Below are 20,490 nucleotides of genomic sequence, written 5' to 3'. Positions count from 1 at the left end.
AGTTCCCATCCAGCCTATTCCCGCAGGGCGTGGGATGCCCGGAGCAGGCAGAGCACAAATCCGAAACGCCTACGGCTCCAGCACAGCTACATCAGAAGGATTATCTCACTTTTCTTACTGAGCCCCATCTGCGAGCTGCGCAGCCCTCACTCACAAAGCCTGAAGTTTCCCGTCACCCCTGAGCCAGCGGCTCGGAGCAGGAAGCGGCCTTTCCGTGCAGGCCGAGCTCTGCAGCACTTCAGCCGCTCCCCACGGCCGCCCCGAGCCCCGGCGGCGGAGCGCTCCCACCCCGCGGGCCGCGCGTCGCTTCCGCATCCGGAGCGGCGGGCGCGGCTGTGCGGCGAGGGCCGGCTGAGGGCCGGCTGAGGGCGTTGGCGCGGACGGCCGGGACCGTGCGCCTGAGGGAGCGCCGGCGATGAGCGGCGCAGAGGAGGAGGAGAAAGCGGCCGGGAGCCGGCGGGCGTCGGGTACGTGGGTGGCGGCCGAGCGCGGAAGGCCGAGTAGCACCGCTGGGCAGGCGGCAGTGCGCGCTGGCTTCGAGAGCAGCGGCCGTGTCACGGCTCCTGTTTGTGTGCTGCGCTACTTGCCGTGCTCTCGCCGCGCGTCGTTGGAACGCCCCGTCCGCCGCCTCCCGCTCTGGCACTGCCCGGCCGTGAGGTGACCGCGCCGGCGGAGCTCACGGGGCAGGGCCGAGGGAGGGAAGAAGAGCGGTATGGAGCACCGTGCGGTGCGCTGCTGAAATGCCTTTGTTTTTAAGCAGGGACGTACCGCTGCTATCGGGGAGGCCTGCAGTGCTGCCCGACCCCGCTTACTTTGCTCTTCTCCCGCAGGTGCCGGTGATGCCTCCCCAGATGAAGGGGTCGAAGCAGATCTGCCCGTTATAGATGAGAGAGCAGTGGAGCAGCTGACTGAAGGGCTGATTTCTCACTATTTGCCTGATCTTCAGAGATCCAAATCAGCTCTGCAGGAACTTACGTAAGCAGGTTTTTAAATGCAGCTCCCTTTATATTCATGCTGTTTTTTCCATGTGATGTTCTAGCTTAACTGGAAGTCAGTTTGTTGTAGCATTTCTACGTTCTGACTGTACCGTTTTGAGCAGTTCTGCTTCTCAGAGTACTGGGAGGTGTACAAGCTGCAGTGTTGTCCGTTGAATTTTGTCTGTGGGGCGTCCAGCACTAGAACATTAAATTCCCACAAGCCAGGCACAGCAGATGGGCAAATTTCTTATATACTTGTTCCAGAATGCAAAGTTTGCTGAAAACAAGAGACATACTTTGTAGCAGTAGCCTTTGTGTTCACAGCTGCTTGCAGTGCAGTATATTGTTGCTATACAGTTTGTAAACTGTGCAGCTGAAAATATTGCTAAGAAGATATAAATTCTTTATGCACTGTTATCTCACTGATAATTGAGAATAGTTTGTTTCAAATGTAGGCTGGGTCTGCCATATGAAGTAACTGGAGGGGGCTTTACACAGAGCCATCTAAGCTCTGTGGGGTACACTGCTTTGAGTTTCACGATGCATAATGTGGTTTTGCTGCTGCCAAGGGCAGCTTGTGTCTGGAAGGAATTTAGCTGATCTGTGTGGGATGGAAGATTCTTGATAAGCACTGTGGACCCACACAGGTTCTATGCAGAAATAATGTGCTGCAGCATGACTCAGAGGCAAGTAGAAAGTAGTAGAAAGACAAGAGGAAGTAGTTTTCCCTTCATTCAACCTGTTCCTGCACAGAGGTGTTTAGTTGCTGAAACTTGTCTAGTGCCTCTGTCGCTGGAGGTTTTCAGGTGTCATCCTGGTTTTCTTATCATCCTGTTCAATATTAGGCAGCAAAAAACTGAATTTGTGTGTCTCAGTTGGGATTTTTCAAAAACCATTTACTTGCATCAGCTGAGATCAGCTAGCAATCCATAAGGAGAACTTGATGCTGGGAAGCATTGAGTGAGAAATATCTGCTCTGTATACCTAACTTTTGCAATATATCCTTAAACTCCTTCATCTGTGCCGCTTTTCTCTAGTTTTATGGATTTTTTTCTTGTTTCAGACAGAACCAAGTGGTATTACTAGAAACATTAGAACAAGAAATTACAAAATTCAAGGAGTGTAACTTCATAATTGACATCAATGCCTTGGTAAGTACTATTAATGCTTTTATAAATCCCTACTAGTGTGGATTCTCCTGCTGAAGTATTAGTAGCAACTTCATTTTTTTTCTTTATAACTTGCAGGAAGGTTAGCAACGAGTTGAAATACATGGGACAAATTCCTCCTGGAGAGGATGCAGAACCAGCAGATTTCCATTAAATAGAGGAGGCACTGGGAGAAAGAGCAGTCAGTCTAGTTTTCTAAGCCAGTAGCCAAAGCAAACATATGCATTTATTGAGCAGGACTGAGGTTCCAAGGTGAGCTCTGTGCACGCGTCTAGTGTAGCAGAAAATGTGCTTGAGACACATGTGGTACATAAATTGGCAATACTTTTATTCCATTTTGGTGAATCTTAATTCAGTAAAGGGCTGGATGTACCCACTGAGATATGATAGCGTAGCAGAAATGCTAAGTCATGGCCCAGTCACCAGGTGATTGAGTACCTGGTGGACAGGCAGGGCCGACCCAGGGGCGCTCAGGTGCATGCAGTGCAGTGTAGTGCATCTTAGTGACTGGAAGGGGTGCAGCCAGGATCCACCCCTTCCCAGACCTCATTTAAGGCTTGGCAGTGGAGATGAGGGTATCTTGTTGGAAATCCCTGCCTGCCTGAGGCCTTCCAAGGGTAAGCACATTGTTTGTGTCTTTCTGTCTGTCATTCTGTCTCACTTTCTCCATGGCTGCTGCACTGGGGCTAATCCTCATCTGCTGTAGCCTAGGACTTTGCCACCCTGCTGTGCTTTCCATCAGAGTATAACATTCAGATAGTTTTCTGTATTTATGTAGTATGTAAGTTTTCAACATGAACTTGAACATGTTTAATCTATTACCAAACTGTTCTGGCAATGCTATGTTAGTACTTACTGTTCTGATGTGTAGAGTTATTAAAAATAAAGAAAAGTTTTTCAGGTTTTTCAACTTGACAGTCACTGCCTTAACTGCTGTGTTTTTGAAGTTTACAGAAGCTAAACACTATCACAGCAAGTTAGTGAATATCAGAAATGACATGATGATGCTCCATGAGAAGACATCTAAGTTAAAAGTGAGTTGATTAATTTTTCTTACTTTCCAACATAGCAATTTAGTTATGTATTATTGTCTTAAGTTTTATTTTGGATACATGCTGAAAACTCTGGTGAAAATAGAATCTCTGTTAAATACCATTCATAAATGTTTTTTCCATGTTTTCAGAAGCACCTAACCACCTGTTCTCAAACTTCTGTCTACTGCTTTCTATGTTTAAACAACTTAAGTATCTTTATTAGTGAGTCTCTGAGTTGTCCTCATGGTGAAGCAGTACATTACAAGAATCATACTTCGTTCTGTCTCTTAATCTGCTCCATGCCAACTGGTTCTCTTCATTGTTTCAGTTTCTGTGCTTGTTACAATGATGACTAGACTGTCATAAATGCAAGACTTTTCTCTGTTTAACGTACTGTTAGTGGCACAGGTTCACTGACTTCATGCTATGTAAGCAGTTGCTGGTTAGTTCTGGCAAGATCAGTCTTTCAGTGTGTTCAATTAAAAGAACACATTGCACAGTACACACCTTATCTGATACATGAAAATATAAACTGTTTTCCCTTCAACCTCACTAACTCATCCCTTATGTCGTGTAGGTTAGAGATTCTGTTTTTAAGAAGGATGGAAGTAGAAGAGAGGAAGAACATTGAAGTAGTTTACAGAACATTCAGTTGTAACCTCTGTGAATTGGAGAGGAGAGTGTTAAGAGGGAGGAGTGTTAAGAGTGTTAGGAAGGATTTTGTATTAGTTCCAAATTCCACTGTAAGACTTTTTTTTTCCTTTTCTATTTAGAAAAGAGCACTTAAACTACAACAAAAGAAGCAGAAAGAAGAACTGGAAAGAGAACAGCAACGTGAGAAGGAGCTAGAGAGAGAAAAGCAGCTAACAGCAAAACCTGCAAGGAGGACGTGAAAGCAGAGCATGCAACAACTTGTCCAAATTAATCATTTCTGCATTCTCTGGAATTAAGGCAAACTTTGATTAAACCAGGCTATAGTTATTACTAACAACAGTCTACTCTGGTGTTATAAATTCCAGAATGTTAATAATCAGATTCAAATTTTTCACTTCAGTCATTCAGGTGGCCTTCTTTTGTAAAGCTATGCAGTTTGATACTATTACAGTATAAGTTAATTTTATATATAAATATATATGTATATTGGAGAACCTAGGCATCGTGGGTATTTAAATATCTATAACTGAAATATCTGGTGCTTAGAATTCTGAGAGCTGTTTGGTGATTGGCATATTTACGTTCCAGACAAAATACGGAGTCGTAGCTGTTAAAGTTCAATGCTGGTACCTGGACTGCAGAGCCCATCTATTATACCCAATCTGCATTGATTCTGGCAGTTGTAATTTCTTTTCAATGCCATGAATCAGAAATAGACTTTTTTTTTTCCAACCTTGATTTAGTTGCTTATTGGTTTTTCCTTTTGTGTGAGTAATTGAGCTAAACAATTTCATTTTTATGTGGAATTCAGTTATTTGTAGGAAAAGTTAGTGCATTTTTTTTTCATTTATTCATGTGCATTTATGGGCTATGTGAGCTAGTGTTGTATGTTGTCCTTACTTACAATGATTATTATTAATGAACGTGATGATAAATATTGTATGGCTGTTGATATCATTTCTCTGAATTGAATTATTTGCAGCACTTCGTGTGAACTCCTTGGACTCAGGGCCTGGACTCTACTGTGCTGCATTTTTTCTGAAGTCCTAATTTCTACTTGTAAGATTAATTTTTTTTTCTTTGAAAGACCTACTATTATGAGTAGTCAGCAAAACATTGCAGTTCACTTTGTGTGTTTGGAGCAAGGAGAACAAACTATTGAAGTAGTCTGAAATGCCTTTTCTGAAGTAGTAATAGGATAAAACTGAAGTTGGCTTTTGTTTTGTCTTAATTGCCAGTGGATTGCCAGTGCTGTGGTTTATGTGTATTTCTGAAAGAAATGTTAAAGAATTTCTACAGTCCATTTTTGGAGCAAAATGTACATAACTGAATATTGTTAAGGTTTTTTTTTTTTTATTTTATAATGTAACTTCAGAATTAGTTTTTAGGAATTTAGACAATTCTTATTAAAATGAAATGCCTCATCATTAATCATCAAGATTAATTTCCTTTGATTTTTCTCATTTGATGTTACCTCAGCTGGTATCCAATTCAGTGTTTCATGTTGTGTGTTGGTTGGTAGGTTCTCTGTTTGTCTGCTTGTTCTGGGGGGAAAGCTTGTGAACTGTTCTGCTCTTTCCACCTGCCCTTGTTGCCCCCCCCAAATACCATGGTCACTTCTACTGAAAATACAGAATTCTAACCATAAAAATCAATGCTTTTTGCTAGACTGAGTAATTTTATTCCTGTATACATCTTCTTACTCATTGTACCAACTTGCTTCTGAACCATAAGGTCATTGCAGTGGAATTCACTTAGACGTGCAGCACCATTTTGAATTTCAATTTTGTAAGATTATACAAATGTATGAACTATTGTGAATTACGAGTGCTGACTGAGGAATCTTGGTTTCCTGTGCTTTTATCACTAGATTTAACGTGTGTGCTTAATTTGAGTACCCACTCCCACCACTGTTCTGGTTCATTTTGGCCAACTTTTTAATTCAGTGAAAGTTGACTTTTTTGCTGACATTGGTAACTTTGCTTTATGGGCATGGTAAATATTTTATATTTTCCTCTTGGAAAATAATAACAGAATATGCTACCTGGTTTTAGTCTATGTGCCATGAGTTGAGTGATAATAGGCATAAATAGTACCGTGCATAGTACTTGCTTATGCAGCTGTTCTGTTGGCATTCCTTTTTTGGGAGTCCTCTGGCCGATTTATTCCCGGTGGTGCTTCAGTAGTCGCTTTCTGCCACCTACCGTTTGCTTTGCAACACTGCTGGTTATTTTAATTCTGTGCTTGGATTTTCAATGTTGGAGTAATTTTTTTAAATCTAAGTGGTTTAATTGTTGGTTGATTGGTTGATATTTCTCCCCCCCCCTTGGATTAGTTGTGCGAATGCATGATGTAACGTGGTTTATATAAAGAACATCTGGCCTGATAGAACTGTCACAGAAGAGCTGTAAGTTGGGACCTAAGAGGGTCACAACAGGGGTAATGTGGAGGACTTATCTGTTTTCCTCCAGACAGCAACTGCTGATAGTGGCAGATCTGGGAGTTTACCACTCTGCCTCCCATCCCTACTCTAAGCGTTGCTCAGGATGTGAGCACTGATGTTGGCTGTGCCTGCCAACTTAATACTTCCATTTCTTCTTGTTTCCCATCCATCCATTTATATCTATGATGTCAAGTCCTGGGGTTTAAGAAAACAAATCAAACATCCTGCCTAGAAAATGTGAGGAGAAAAAAACAGCAAATAGGAGAAAAAAATTCTGTAGAACTCTTGCAACAAGTGGATTGCAACTTAATGAAGCAAATCAATTAAAGCTTGATGTAGAATAATTTTAAAATCTACACGTTTGAAGGCATTAATCTCTAAAACAGTAACAGTAGTTTGGCACTGTCACTGACAGTGAGTTGTGAGAGAAAAGGCTGAGCTACTCTGTCTAACATATTGCAATAAATATATGCTCCAGAACTGCTGTGAAAACAAGACTGTCTTGAAAACAAGACCTGTAAATTAACAATCTGGTGTATTGCCTTGATGAGCAAGACTTGTGGGGTTTGATTTGTTTTATTTTTTTCCTGTCATCTCGGAGAGTCCCAGGTAACGAGTAATATCCTGTGCAAATACAGCCTGCAAGAGTAATTACAGAACAGTCAATTGGAACCTGTTGCTGCCCCATCGCCTAAAAGCAGTGTTCCAGTCCTTCAGCAGCTCAACAGAGGTTGCTGATTTTTCCAGTCCTTAAAATTGGGTAGAAATCATGCAGGTACACCATGTATGAGAATGTATTTTTATTTCTGCTTCTGCTTTGCTTTGCTTTTCCTACTGCTGCTCTTCTGCTAATCTAGCGATGCTCTGATTTAGAGGTATGCTAGAGGAATATCTCCAAAAGAAAACATCAAAGATAATGTGAAAGGATTACTGCTTTTCTTCTACATCGTCCAGTGTTACAGAATTCATTTGGGATTGTACTTGCTGTCAGGTAGGCACTTTCCAATGGAAAATAATACCCACTTTGGAGAGCTCACTGTTGAAGTCTAGACAAAAACATATAAATTGCATTTAGAAAAGTAAAGGGAGGTATAGTTCTCTTTGAAGGTGTGAGCTGATAAGTAATACATTGCTGTAGGCAGATATTGAAATGTACTTGGCTGGGCAGATCCAGTGCCGTGCTGGGAAAGGAGGGCTGACAAGAAATGGGTTCCCTTACCCACAAAGACAGCAGCTGCTTCAGGCACCTCAGCTGAACTAAAGGAGATGGCTGTTTGTGGAAGGTCAATACTTTTAGCTTAGATTTCACCAAGCTGTCCTGGGGAGCATCAGTATAACAAACAGATTAAGCAATATCTTTAGGCTGCGTGCACCAGGCTTCTCAGCTGCCTGCCGGGCAGAGAGCATTACCTGTCACTCCCATGGCCCACTGAGGTGCCAGCAGCCCCAAGCGCACAGCTAGGCAGCATGCCTTCCCTCCTTCATCTCTCCTGGACCTGGCCATTATAGATGCCAGGCAGCTCCCCAGGCAGCCACAGGACGGCTCTGTGCTCAAGGTACCTACCTCATGTTTGGTCTGTGTGTTTATAAGTTCAAGGGGTACATTTATTTCTTTAATATTGCAAAACTCTGTAAGAACTCTGTGGGGAAAAACATTAGGAAAATATTTTAAAACTATTCTAAATATATTCTGTAAAAAAATAAAAATTCTCAGAGCATCAGCCTTTTGGAAGAAAGATGTGCAAAAAGCAGTGCTTCAGGTACAGCGGGCAGCTGCATTTGGCAAGCAGGGAAGCACCCTGCAGACGGCCCATTCCCAGCTCCTTTTCTCTCTTGCAGGAGGACTGTGAAAAAGCTTGACGGTATTTTCCAATTTAAGCCCTCAGCACCTTTGCCTCATTCTTTACAGCTTTCCATGAATGCTGTTATCAGTTCAGCAGTTCTGCCTAAGCAGAAAACGTGCCGAGACGGGAAGGCCAAAGCTCAAGAAGGAAACGTTTCATGATTTGGGTCGCTGCTTTTTTTTTTTTTTTTTTTAATTCCTCTGATGATTTCAAATAAGTAATTATAAGTAATTTTGTCTTTGCATGCTTCTCTCAGCTCTGATGTTTGCATGACTTTTCTTGGCTCAACAAACATGACTCAGTGGATTAACGACTGTTACTACTTCACCTCTCACCATGCCATAAATCAAAGGCCCTATAAAGGCTTTGGGGAGAACACAGCAAGACCGAGCTCGGCAGCTTGTAGCGGGCTGAGGGGATCCTTTGCTGGGTGCGTTGAGCTGAATTGCAGCTTGGTTTCACTCTGAGGCTTTGACGGTTGGTTTGTTTTTGTTTTCCGATTTTGGTGCAGTGAAAAAAAAGTTACCACGCGGAGGTTACCGAGTGAAATTGCTAGATAACGAAATCTATTCAGAGCCGGGGGTACGGGGCAGGCTTGGAGCCAGCAGCAGCGGGGCTCACCGCCCTCCCGGCCTTCGCCCGCCCGCTGCCGTTCAGCACCTGGCGGCGCTCAGCTCCGCCCCGCCGCGCCCCCGGGGGCAGCACCCGGCGCTCGTCGCGTGAGGGGCGGCCGCGCGATCCGGCAGCCCTCGGGGCCCCTCCGGCGGAGCGACGGGCAAGCGAGTACGAGGCGGGACGGTGAGAGGTCAAGCGGAGCTCTTGGGCCGCGGTGCGAGGGGCCGGGGCTCACCCTGCAGGGGGCGGGAGGGGCCCGTGCTCTGGCGGCGCGTGAGGTGCCATGTTAGCGCGCTCGGAGCGCTGGAAGGTAACGTGCTGAACGCCGGCCGCTCGGGGATGGCTGCGTGCTGTTTACTTTCTGCGCTCAGACTTCTCTAACCCGGCTCCGCTCGGCTCCCGGCGTCAGACGGCTCCCGAGCTGGCTTGTCGCAGACAGTAACTGCTCTCCTCGTGGGTTCTGCGGAGCTGGCTGAGGTTTGGGCTCCTTCGGTCTGCAGTAGAGAAAGCTCCGCGGAGAGCAGCCTTCCAGTGCCTGAAGGGCGCTTACAAGCAGCAGGGGGAGCGACTTTTTGCACGGTCTGGTAGTGGTGGGGCAAGACGGATTGGCTTTAAGCTCAGAGAGGGCGGATTGGGGTTAGATGTGAGGGAGAAGCTCTTCGCTGAGAGGGCGGTGAGGCCGGGGCATGGGCTGCCCGGAGCCGTGGGTGCCCCATCCCTGGAGGTGCCCAAGGCCAGGCTGAGTGGCCCTGGGAGCTGAGCTGGGGGCACACAGCCCATGGCAGAGGCTGGGGGGCTGTAGGGTGCCCTGTGATCCAAGCTGCTGTCTGATTTGGCTTTAGGAACACATTTTATGCTAGGAACACCATTTCTGTTCTGCTGCGTTTGCTGTTTTATTGAGTGGGGGTTGGGATCATTTTCAGCCAGGTTTTTCTTTCAAGCTAAACTTAATAGAAAGTTGGCAATGATTTTCTCTATTATGCTTGTAGAAATGTGGTTTGCTTGTTTTTTTTTTTCGATAGCAGCTTAACAAGGATGGTTCTTGTTTTGTGTTCTCAGTCCCTTAAAGGTCTGTAGGCTGCTAATTCTGGAAAAAAAGTTTCCTATATTTGTTTTTGACAGGAAAGTCACTATTATTCTGTTGATGTAATCTCCATCTGTTTAATGGGATTCAGGGACCAAATAATACTGAGCTCTCCTGGTCAGTCTAACTGTGGTTTTTCAACACATTTTCTTTAGCATTAGGCAGCTATTCCAGAATCGTGCATATACAATATATAGTATAGTATATAATACAAAGTATATAATCTTTATTACCACATCAACACGTTTTTTTCTTTTCTGAATCTCCTTTTTCTACAAATAGCTTTACAGTAAAAGAGACGAGAGAGTTATAGATGGAATCGGAGATTATCTTCAAGCTAAGACTGTTTTAAAAAAGCTTTTAAATTCTACCCCTCCTCACAGTAATGCCATTTGTGGTGAACTTGCTATGAGTCACATTGTGACCTGATTTTTACGTGGTGCTACAGGACTTGTGCTGCAGTAGCATTACACGAGCTTCCGTCACTGTAACAAACCATGTCCTGAAAGCATTCACAATAAATTTACCTCTCACAGTAACAGAACTAGTTTTAAACCAGTTGTCATGGGTGAAGAGGAGCCGTCACTGAATGGAGGAGTGCTCTGAAGCACATCAGCATGTGATTTCATGCAACATAAGGGGTGTTTTGTTGTGTGTAGTTCAAAGGACGCTTGGTAAGAGTGCTTTATGTTACAGTGGTCTTTTAAAAGCTTAAGACTTCAGCTCAATTCAGTAGACTGATCAGTGATTTTCTATTTTTTCTTTCAGTTCTGTTATTCTCTTTCTCTCCAGTTCCCAAATCAGAGGACTGATGTGTAGTTGATGGAGTGCAGCTGTTAGTTTGAGAGTTTGATACCAAGAATTTTGCTGTTTGTTTCTGAACATCTGCCTACAAATGACGTTTCAGATTGTTGTTTCTGCGTGCTCTAAAACAACTTGAGAGCAAAGAAATGCTGCACCCTAATCCATTAGATGGCTGTTAGTTAAGGCACATCTTGCGTGTGTTTATAAGCATGCTTAATTCAAAATCTACTCAGAGAGGATAATTGTCCCTTACTTAGCATTACAAAAATGAAGTCCTGTTCCCTTGGTCTCGGCATGCTGTGCACCGCTGAGCAGCTGGTCACTGTGCCTGTTTCGCTTGCTTAATGAAACCCAACCACAAACCCTGGGTTCATGAACTTCCAGGAACAAGCTGTCCTTAAAGCTGTCACAGACGGAAGTTGCAGAAATTATTCAGCATAAAAACTCCTCTTTCTTGGAGGGAGTACGAAGCATCTGCACTAGATAGATTTTGCTCTGGGTAAACAGAAGCGACCTTCTAAAGTGAAACTAACATACCTGGAGTTGGTGTTCTTCTGTAGGAAAGAGGATAAGAAGAACATATCTATACCTTGAGACCTTCCTTTAAAACAAAGTGGGAAAAATAACTTATACCAAGGATACTTCCTACATTTCCTCTTCTCCTTCCTAAGTTGTTTATGCTTTGAGGATAATAACAGCATTTCTGAACAATTTGGGATATTCGAGTGAAGGATTTTAAGACTGCACGTGAAGGTGCAGAATGAGTTGCTCAACTAGACGTATGGTTTTGTAGAGAATTCTTGATGTTGACCTTTGGAACTTTTCTTGAAAATATTTGAATTCTCTGATTTAGTTTTCAAATTCCTCTCTGTAAGAGTCATATACAAAGTCTGCCCTTCTGAAGTGAAAAAGCTGGAGTTCCTGCACAATGATTCAAGGAATTAAACAACAGGATGTAGATGAAAATCCTGTCATAAGTTTCTTTTCAAGTCGTAACGCCTTATTGGCAATGTTGCAATGAGGAAATGGATTAAAATCAGTTTATACCTGTTTTATTACTGAAAAGCTTCAAAGTGGTATTCATCATGTGCAAGTAATGTATTCATAAGAAGGAAGGATCTTGTTCATTGTAGCAGAGGGAGGGAAACATATTTATGGGGATCAACTTTGACTGACTTCAGGTAAGGTAATTGCACTCCCCAGTGCTGCACTTCATGGTTTTAACTCTTGTTTGTCAAGCTAAAAGTGTAGTTGTAAGCAATGATAAATAGGGATTTCTGGCCTTTGCTTGCAGCTGTTTTACTGTTGTAAATTTTGGGTGTACTCAAATATCCAAAATCTAGGAAGGTGTGAAGTGTCGTTTCAATGAACTTTCTTTTCCTGTCAAGCCTAGGGCTCAATACCTCTCCTGCAAAAGTAGACTAGCCCATGTGCCTTGCTCAAAGTGCTGTAAAACTCTCTTGATTACCATGATGTCTTGTAGACAAAGAGCCAAGAGAGGGCGTATGTCTGAGCTGTGCATATGCTGGTATATGTTAACGTTAAAATACAAACACAGTTATTCATTTGCCTGACATTACAGTCAGCAGAATGGCACTTGGTATGTTTGCACAACTAACATTTGCTGTTTCAATGGTCTACAACTCCAGATCCTACAACCCAGCAAGTCCTTTTCTTTTTTGAGACATTATTCTCTTCAGGGTGGTAACGTTACAGCAAATGTCGTAGCTATGCTATAGGATCAGACGTGCTTTCCTGCTAAGATAAGGTGAAAAATGTATTGTCATTTGTTAGAATTCATTTGCTTGTATGAAGTTTTATTTTTCTGGCAGAGTCCATGGTTTGTTTTTTTTAATAATCTCCAAATTGCTTACAGTCAGTTTGCAAGTTTATTGTTTTAGCTGCAACAAAAGTTTAGTGTTATAATTCTTACCTTGAAGACATATCTGGCCATATAGATAAATAAAAACTGCCTTATGTCATTAACTGGTACTTTTCCTTAACTTGCAGCTTCCACTTATTGAAAGATGTCACCAGTTGGAGCAGCATTGTCCTGTTCCTGTCTCCGTCCTGGTGTATGGCTGCTGAAGGCAAGCATACAGAAGAAGAGCTTCCTTGGTTTGCATACAGCAGCCAAGTGTGCTGCCAAGGATTATTATGAAGTACTTGTGCTGGGTGGAGGCTCCGGTGGAATCGCCATGAGTGCTCGGATGAAGAGGAAAGTGGGGGCAGGAAATGTAGCTGTGGTTGAGCCAAGTAAGGTAAGTCTTCCTTATGCTGAAAGAGAAGGCATTTGATGTATGTGATCAGTTCGATCTGATTCTCATCCCTTTCCAACCTCACTTTCTGTGGAAAGGAAGCCAACAAAGTTGAATTTAGTAAGCTTGGCATGAGGTTTTTTTCTCCCATCACAGAGATGCATACATCCCTCCAGCTTTTTCAGGCAAAGCTCTTAGTTATTTGTATACTTTCTTTTGTTAAGAATAGAATGTTAGTAGACAATGCCTCCTATTTGGAGTAATATGCCGTCATAATCAAGTGCAATTAAATGGTTCTTAAATGTCTGTTAAAACATTTATTTCAGACTCATTACTATCAGCCTCTGTGGACCCTGGTAGGTGCTGGTGCAAAGCAGCTGTCAGCTTCTGCACGTCCAACAGAAAGGGTGATGCCTGAAGGTGTGGAGTGGATTAAATCTCGCGTTACAGCATTGGATCCAGATAAGAACTGTGTCAGGCTGGAGAATGATGTCAAGGTAATAATGTTAGAAGAATGTCATTCTGTGTCATGAGTTATCTGTCCACCTGCAGATCCCCTGCTCATGGAGTAAGGCCTTCCCCAGCATCTAGGAGGCTAAGAAATTTGCTTGGGTCTTATAAGAAGTATAAGTATATTCTAATGTATAGAATACCTTGCTCAAAATGTCTAGTTTTGTTGTAGCGAATCTTGTGTGTAACTTCTCATCCAGTAAATATTATAAACAATTATAAAACAATAAATATTACTCAAACTTAATGCCAACTTTACTAATGCCTGCCCTTATGAAGCTGTTGCTGTCAGATAATTTAGATTTGCTGTGATGTAATACTTTGTTGTGTTCAGTCTTTTTATTTTTTGTCTAATTTTTTTTCCCTTACTCAACAGATATCTTATAAGTACCTGATAATTGCCCTTGGGATTAGTCTGCATTATGAAAAGGTATTTGTTTTTACAGTAATTATGTTTTTACTAGTTTTAATGGCATCACTTGCCCTCATGATTCACTAAAGTAAATGGCTTTTCAGTACACTTTTGCTACTTCAGGATACTGAACACTAATATGAAGTAAAGAACCAGAAGGCAGCTTAATGACTTAAGTATGTCCCTCCATAGATCTCTATGTAGCAGGCCAAATTACCCTTAGGAAGCTCTTTTAAGGTAGCTTTGTGGCATCTTTATGGCAACATCAGCTAATGAGACATAAGTGCAGTCAATAATGCGAGTGAGATATGCTGGTGAGACATATCTAATGTAACCAGAAACACACAGCAGTTAGTGAAATATGTCCTGCAGAATCAATTTGACCCACTCTCTACCACCTCTCTTGAAGGATACACTTTAAAAGGAACCAGCTGAGTTACATCTGTGCTTAAATAGGCCCTGGGACCCTTCCCATCTCTGTTAGTTTTCCTGTATGCTTTCTACAATGGCACTTGAAGAAAGGTGTTAGTGCTGTTGTATGGTGCAAGAGCGATTGTAGCAGTGCACAGGAAGAGGAAAAATACAAAGGCAGGATGTTTGTGGGGGCCTGGCCCTGCTGACTTTAATGTGACCTGCATGTGATGTAGTAACTAATAATATATTTGAGTTTCTTTGTTAATAGCTCTCAAGGCACACACGCAAAGCAGGAGTTAATTAACCAGAGTCACACTGAATGAAATTCAGCTGATGAGCACAGCAGAATGAGGAACAGCACTGTGTTTTAGTGGTTTTTCTCAGTCTCCATGTAAATCTCTACAATACGGCTTGAAAAAAAAACAAACAAACTCAGTATTTGGAAATTCAGAACTTGGCACTGGAAGCCATGTAATGCAGTCAGTCACTATTACTGTGTAGTGAGCGTAGTAAATAAAACTCACAGTAATAGATTGGTATGGCATTAAACCCAAAGTGGCCAGTTTAAAAAGGTTGTTTTTTCTTATTTGTCTTCACTAACAGCATAATTCCTGGTGTAGAGTGTAGTGTCTCAAACACGTTGCAATGTATGTAATGTGGCTCGGTTTCCTCTTAGAAGTTCTGCAAACTGTTATTTCAAAACAGAAACTACTGCCTTTCTCAAAAACAGATGCTTGAGCGTAGCAGAAGTAGTGAGAAAAAAAATTACTGGAGGCAGAACCAAAGCAGGATATCTTTAAGAAATACTTCAGATATCTGAAACTGAGCACTGAAAATCTTTCTTCACCGTACGAATTTTTGTAATGCTTTTTTAACGTCAGTTTTTCCTTATGATGATGTGGCAGTGACTTCTTGTTCTTATTCTGAATTTCATGCTTCGCTCTGTGCTGAACACTTACAGTACAGATGTTGCAGAACTGTCATTTCAGTAAACATTCATCTATTAAGTCATCTACTATGCTCTAATGAAAATACGTATTTGAGTAGTAAATATATATTCAAAAATACAGCTAACATATGGCCTCTTTTTAGCTGTGGGCCTCTTAAATTGTCTTGAGAAATCTCAAGTCTCCGTTTAATACTCAATGATGAAGACAAAATTCCTGCTGTTTATATGTTAAACCTTAATTTTGTTTTCTTAGATCAAAGGTTTGCCTGAGGGTTTTCATCACCCTAAAATAGGTTCCAATTATTCAGTTCATACAGTAGAGAAAACATGGAAAGCCTTGCAAGATTTCAAGGAAGGAAATGCTATCTTCACTTTTCCAAACACTCCGGTGAAATGTGCAGGGGCTCCTCAGAAAATCATGTATTTATCTGAGGCCTACTGGAGGAAAGTAAGTATTCTGTTCGTTCTTCCAATGGCTGCTCCTGCAGTTGTAAGGAAGATCTGTTCTAAGGGGTTTGTTGTATTTCTTTTATGACAAATAAAATTGCAGGAGATAAATATGACTCAGAATTATTAAAAGAAAATGACCGAGTTGTTTTTTCTGTTATTAGTGTGTACTAAATGAAGCTAACTGAATTATGCATAAGTATCTTAGTAATTTCTGGAGTAGCTTGCAGAATTCAGAATTCATAAGGGATGAACTGCTTAACCTGCTTAGAAAAACCTACCAATACAAATGTTCTCAGCCTCGTTTACAACTTCAGGTGGAACACTGAAATCACATTGGCTGAGCATTCGTTCTTGTTCCTTTAAGTAGTTAATACTTGATGTGGATTGTCTTTCTGCTCATCTGAGAAGTGATTATCCTCACTCCTCCTGGCACAGTCTCAGTGACAGGAGAGGTTTTTGCTGGGCTGGGAAAGTGAATTTAGTGGAAACAGAAGCCAGTTACAAGTGAAAGTGTCAGACTTCATGCATGCTTTAAATTTCATGAGCTGTCTACTGAGTGAATATCTGAATAATGCATAGAACTGATGGTTTCAGAGTGCTGTGTAGTGCTAAGCTATTATATTTAACCTTTATGCAGTAGTGTTGTTCAGCATATTGCAGCCGCCTCTTCTCACTAGCAATCTGTATGAATCTTCAGTATCTCATTCTGAACAGGTGAGACATCGAAAATATCAAAGTACAAGGATGTATCTTGTCTAACATGCTGTGAAATAAGCTGTTTCTCAAGAGTTCTAATGTTAATGCTGCAATAAGCACCAAAACGCACTAATAGTTCTGTCAACTCCGTAGTGTGGCATAATTCTCTTGTTTCTGCTAGCTTATCAGACTTAATAATTTGATCTTTCCATGCAGACAGGAAAACGACCCAAAGCAAACATAATGTTCAACACTTCACTTGGTGTCATTTTTGGTGTTAAGAAATATGCTGATGCATTGCTTGAAATAATAGAGGAGAGGAATATTGCTGTTAACTATAAGTGCAATCTTGTTGAAGTTCGAGCAGACAAGCAGGAAGCTGTGTTTGAAAACCTGGACAAACCTGGAGAGACTGAAGTTCATGAGGTTAGATTTCAGGTCTTTAGTTCGATCCTTTCTCTTTGTATGTGCAGTAACATAACTGCATTATAATAACATAATATCTGTTGCTCCATTGTAAACTGCTACTTTGTCCTTTTAGTACCATCCTCAATTTTCGAAGATTGAAAAGCTTGAAAGTAAGGTAGAGAGAAGGGGTGGGGGAAGTGGGGTGGAGGTAACAAAGCATGCCTGGAGCTCTGTGTACCTTGTTGTGTAACTTGGGAATGTCTCAGGCATATATGGAGGAAAGCAAACTGCTGTTATGGCAGCTTACATGCTTAATATATGGCAGCTAATGAGGTTCCTGTTAATAAAGAACTTGGAACAGATGCATCTATTTAAAAGCAAATTTTCACTCTACATGCTTGTTTTAAAACAAAAAAAAAAAAAAATTGTTTTTATATTGTTCTTATATCCTAACATCAGTATAGTATGATCTGTTCTTATCAATTAGCCATTTAGTACTTTTTCTTTCTGTCTAGTATGAAATGCTTCACGTCACACCCCCAATGGGGCCACCTGATGTGCTTATCAACAGCCCTGTCTCTGATGAAATCGGCTGGGTAGATGTAAATAAGGAAACTCTGCAACATAAGAAGTATCCTAATATTTTTGGTATTGGAGATTGCACCAACCTTCCAACATCAAGAACTGCTGCGGCTGTAGGTAAAGGTGTCTGTGTGTTTATGTGTTAGTGTGATGGAAAGTGTAGCAGTGACAGTAAGCTTTTAAACAAGACACAGTTTAGTTTGTTACTCTTGAGGTCTTAACTCGGTATTTTTTTTTTCCATCTTTCAGAAAGACTTCAGTTCCTTGGACTGACTAACTAGCTAGTGATTATACTGATGCCATCAATTCTCCATTTTCTTGTTCCAAATACTTCACAGTTGGACTAGTTCTATTTTATGTGTTCTCAGAATGGTGTAAAATGAAGTTGTTACTGAATTTTGGAAGGATGCAAGGGTAGCAAGTCTTCCTGCTCTATCTCAGAAGCTCACACATGTCAGCTGATGAGTTACTGCTGAAGACTCGTGTGTGTTCTGTACTTGTAGCCACAGGGTCCATTATGAAAATACTCCAGCTACACATCATAACTAAAAAATAAAAAGATAAATCTGAGAGTGGGAAAAAAAGGCCATACAGTATATTATTAGTCTAACAAGAAGAATTATATAGATAACTATTGCAACATTAGTCTGGAACTTCCCTTGCAGCATTAAAAATGAAAGAGAGCAAGCAAAACTTCAGTGCTGGAGTCTAAAATGTTTGGGAAGACCAAACAAGTGTAATTTAGCATAGGAGAATAGACATAGGCTAAAAACATGCAGTTCAAGCTCTGTCAAACCTTTGCATGTTGGAAGCAATAGGGCCAAAGCATTATTTCAAATATGATTTCTTCCCCCCAGCCCCTTCCCTGTCTTAGTCTGTAAAGTTCCCAAGCTGATTTGACACAAGTTCAGTTACAGTTGAATTATCCATTAAATACACTGTTACTACTGTTTGCTCCAGTAATGACAGTAATTGCTGTCTAAAGCAAAGTCTTACGATATTTATATATATTAAAAAAATATAAAGTATTTATATATTTTTTTTATATTTCCTGTCATGTAGCTGCCCAATCTGGAGTGCTTGATAAAACTATTTCTCTGGTAATGAAGAACCAGTCACCAACTAAAAAGGTACCTACAGATCTTGTTTTAGTGGCAATGTTATATGCAGGAAGTTCTGCCAAGACAAGCAGTTAAACTACATGAACTGAAGATAGAAAGGGCTTTGTGTCAGCAGTGGAGGTGTTAAATAGCTTCTTACTGTGTATCATAATAACAGCTTTAATAAGTAATTGTAGTACTACTATAGTAGTAATTGGCACAATTATACACAATTTCTTCAGAAACTTCTATTTAAGTCTTAATGAGTTAAAAGAAGGTGGAAGGCCATTAGGTTGGGTTCTTCAAGGTGGATTTTTAGTGTAGGCTACTCTAACCCCTACTCCAAGAAAACCCTCACAAACTTCACACATCTATGCAATGTGCAACTTGTCTCCCCTGTACAGGAAGCTATCTTCTAAGGAGTTACATTGACGTTTTTGTACTACAGAAGCTCTTAAGCTTGTGACTTTGTTCAAACTTCTCTTTGAGACCTAGCTCTCATTTTATGCATGGCTTCTCAGTTAATATTTCTGGAGTACTCACCTGAGTTTGTCTGTTTCTGCTGTGATCCCCTGCAAATTCTTACAATTATATTTGAGATGGTTTATATGCTGTCTGTTAAGACAGCACTAGCTCTCATTCTCTGCTATTGTCACCCGTTCTATTGGTCATAATAATAGCCAGCAATTAATGACACAAAGCCCTTTAGGCAGTTGTTTAGGTAGCCTCCAAGCAGTTACAATGCCAATCTGTGATCTGCCACTGAAAGAAAATAGTTATGATCACTGGCCCAAACTGGCAGCGTTTTAAACTTAATATTAACACTATAAATGCAGAAACCTATAAACTTATTTTGAGATAAGAATGTTAGATATAAGAATGTTATAGCTCGCAATACTTCAGCATTTGGCCTTTAATCAGATTAATGAGAACGGTGTACTCTGTTGCAGTATGATGGATATACTTCCTGCCCACTAGTAACAAGCTATAACAAGGTGATTCTAGCAGAATTTGACTACAATGCTCAGCCTTTGGAGACCTTTCCCATTGACCAAAGTAAACAGAGGACAACAATGTACCATATGAAAGCTGATATGATGCCCTTTCTCTATTGGAATGCGTTACTCAAGTAAGTATTTTAAGTCAGGGCAGGCATGGCTGCTGTGATTTTTTTTTTTTTTTTTTCAAGGCAAAGCCAGGTATCTGTTCTGGCTTACAATTCTTCAAAAGAACAGGTGTTGAACTTATCCTGCAAATCTAGCAACTGAAGTGTGTGCTTAGTCATCATTATGTACTCAACTTGTTGAGTGTTCTGGGTACTTTGCTGCTGATAGGATTTTGTGCTAGAATATTTAATATATGAATAGAATATATCTTAGTAAATAGAAGTATCATATGAGAGTAAAAAAAAAAATCCTTCTTCACACAGATAATGCATGCAGATAAATGTCTTTGACTTGATGAAACAACTCTTCTTTTCCAGGGGATACTGGGGAGGACCAGCTCCTATCAGAAAGCTGATGCATCTAGGCTTGAAGTAAATGTTGGTTCTCAGCTCAAGCTCTTGAAATAAGACTGGCCTCGTGCTGGATGAGTACGTATACTTCCTTTTGGACACCTCCACAGTAGACAGACTTTTTTAATCAAGTTTTTGTCATGAACTTTAACTTTCTGCCTCCTAGGGATTAAGCCTTACTACTTTCTTCCATGTGATCTGAGGCCTTAAATTAATTCTGTATGTAGATAGCAGTTTCAACTCAAGCGTGAGCTTCCTTCAGCTGCAAGCCACTACTGAAACTTCCTACAGTAATCAATGCCCTTAAATCAGTTTTGTATGTAAGAGATTTTCTGTGACTGTAGCTCAAATTCCTTGCTTCCATTATCTAAACGTACACTTAATAAAATAATGCTAGTAAAACATTCTGACCAGCTCTTGTTCTGATTTTTGAAATGCATACTCCATCTTAATTTCTTCACAAAGAAGCATACTTCCTGCCAAACTCCAGAAGGGTTATAGAAATCAGAGCACGTTAGTAAAGGGAAATAGCTGGCAGCTTTCCCATTGCTATTAACATCAGCTGAAGCCC

At 41.2% G+C, this 20,490-nt stretch overlaps 2 protein-coding genes across 7 annotated transcripts; both read left to right on the top strand.

Annotated features, from left to right (window-relative positions):
- The first annotated feature begins 334 nt into the window (after positions 1-334).
- BLOC1S6 (biogenesis of lysosomal organelles complex 1 subunit 6) lies at positions 335-5,877 on the top strand. Its single transcript, XM_052672448.1, has 5 exons — positions 335-467; positions 831-975; positions 2,041-2,128; positions 3,094-3,180; positions 3,954-5,877. The coding sequence occupies exons 1-5, from the start codon at positions 416-418 to the stop codon at positions 4,071-4,073; spliced, it is 492 nt and encodes a 163-aa protein (XP_052528408.1). The 5' UTR covers positions 335-415; the 3' UTR covers positions 4,074-5,877.
- On the top strand, positions 4,795-20,323 carry SQOR (sulfide quinone oxidoreductase). Of its 6 annotated transcripts, none has more exons than XM_052672434.1 (10): positions 4,795-4,893; positions 12,635-12,885; positions 13,209-13,379; positions 13,769-13,822; positions 15,421-15,615; positions 16,530-16,739; positions 17,237-17,420; positions 18,366-18,433; positions 19,354-19,532; positions 19,887-20,323. In XM_052672434.1, the coding sequence occupies exons 2-10, from the start codon at positions 12,652-12,654 to the stop codon at positions 19,942-19,944; spliced, it is 1,353 nt and encodes a 450-aa protein (XP_052528394.1). In that variant the 5' UTR covers positions 4,795-4,893; positions 12,635-12,651; the 3' UTR covers positions 19,945-20,323. The 6 variants fall into 6 exon arrangements, with proteins under 6 accessions (XP_052528394.1, XP_052528398.1, XP_052528393.1 ...); XM_052672433.1 differs by lacking the exon at positions 4,795-4,893 and adding an exon at positions 8,783-8,919; XM_052672436.1 differs by lacking the exon at positions 4,795-4,893 and adding an exon at positions 8,882-8,904.
- Positions 20,324-20,490: the final 167 nt, after the last annotated feature.

Source organism: Tympanuchus pallidicinctus, unplaced genomic scaffold, assembly GCF_026119805.1.
Source record: "Tympanuchus pallidicinctus isolate F22 unplaced genomic scaffold, pur_lepc_1.0 scaffold12, whole genome shotgun sequence".
Lineage (NCBI taxonomy): Eukaryota > Metazoa > Chordata > Aves > Galliformes > Phasianidae > Tympanuchus > Tympanuchus pallidicinctus.
This window is presented reverse-complemented; position numbering and strand designations above follow the sequence as displayed.

Coding starts and splice junctions, on each gene's coding strand:
- BLOC1S6 (XM_052672448.1), top strand. CDS start 416: ATGAGCGGCGCAGAGGAGGAGGAGAAAGCGGCCGGGAGCCGGCGGGCG. Junction 2,129..3,093: donor TAATTGACATCAATGCCTTG/GTAAGTACTATT, acceptor GTGTTTTTGAAG/TTTACAGAAGCTAAACACTA. Junction 3,181..3,953: donor AGAAGACATCTAAGTTAAAA/GTGAGTTGATTA, acceptor TTTTCTATTTAG/AAAAGAGCACTTAAACTACA.
- SQOR (XM_052672434.1), top strand. CDS start 12,652: ATGTCACCAGTTGGAGCAGCATTGTCCTGTTCCTGTCTCCGTCCTGGT. Junction 15,616..16,529: donor CTGAGGCCTACTGGAGGAAA/GTAAGTATTCTG, acceptor CTTTCCATGCAG/ACAGGAAAACGACCCAAAGC. Junction 17,421..18,365: donor AAGAACTGCTGCGGCTGTAG/GTAAAGGTGTCT, acceptor CCTGTCATGTAG/CTGCCCAATCTGGAGTGCTT.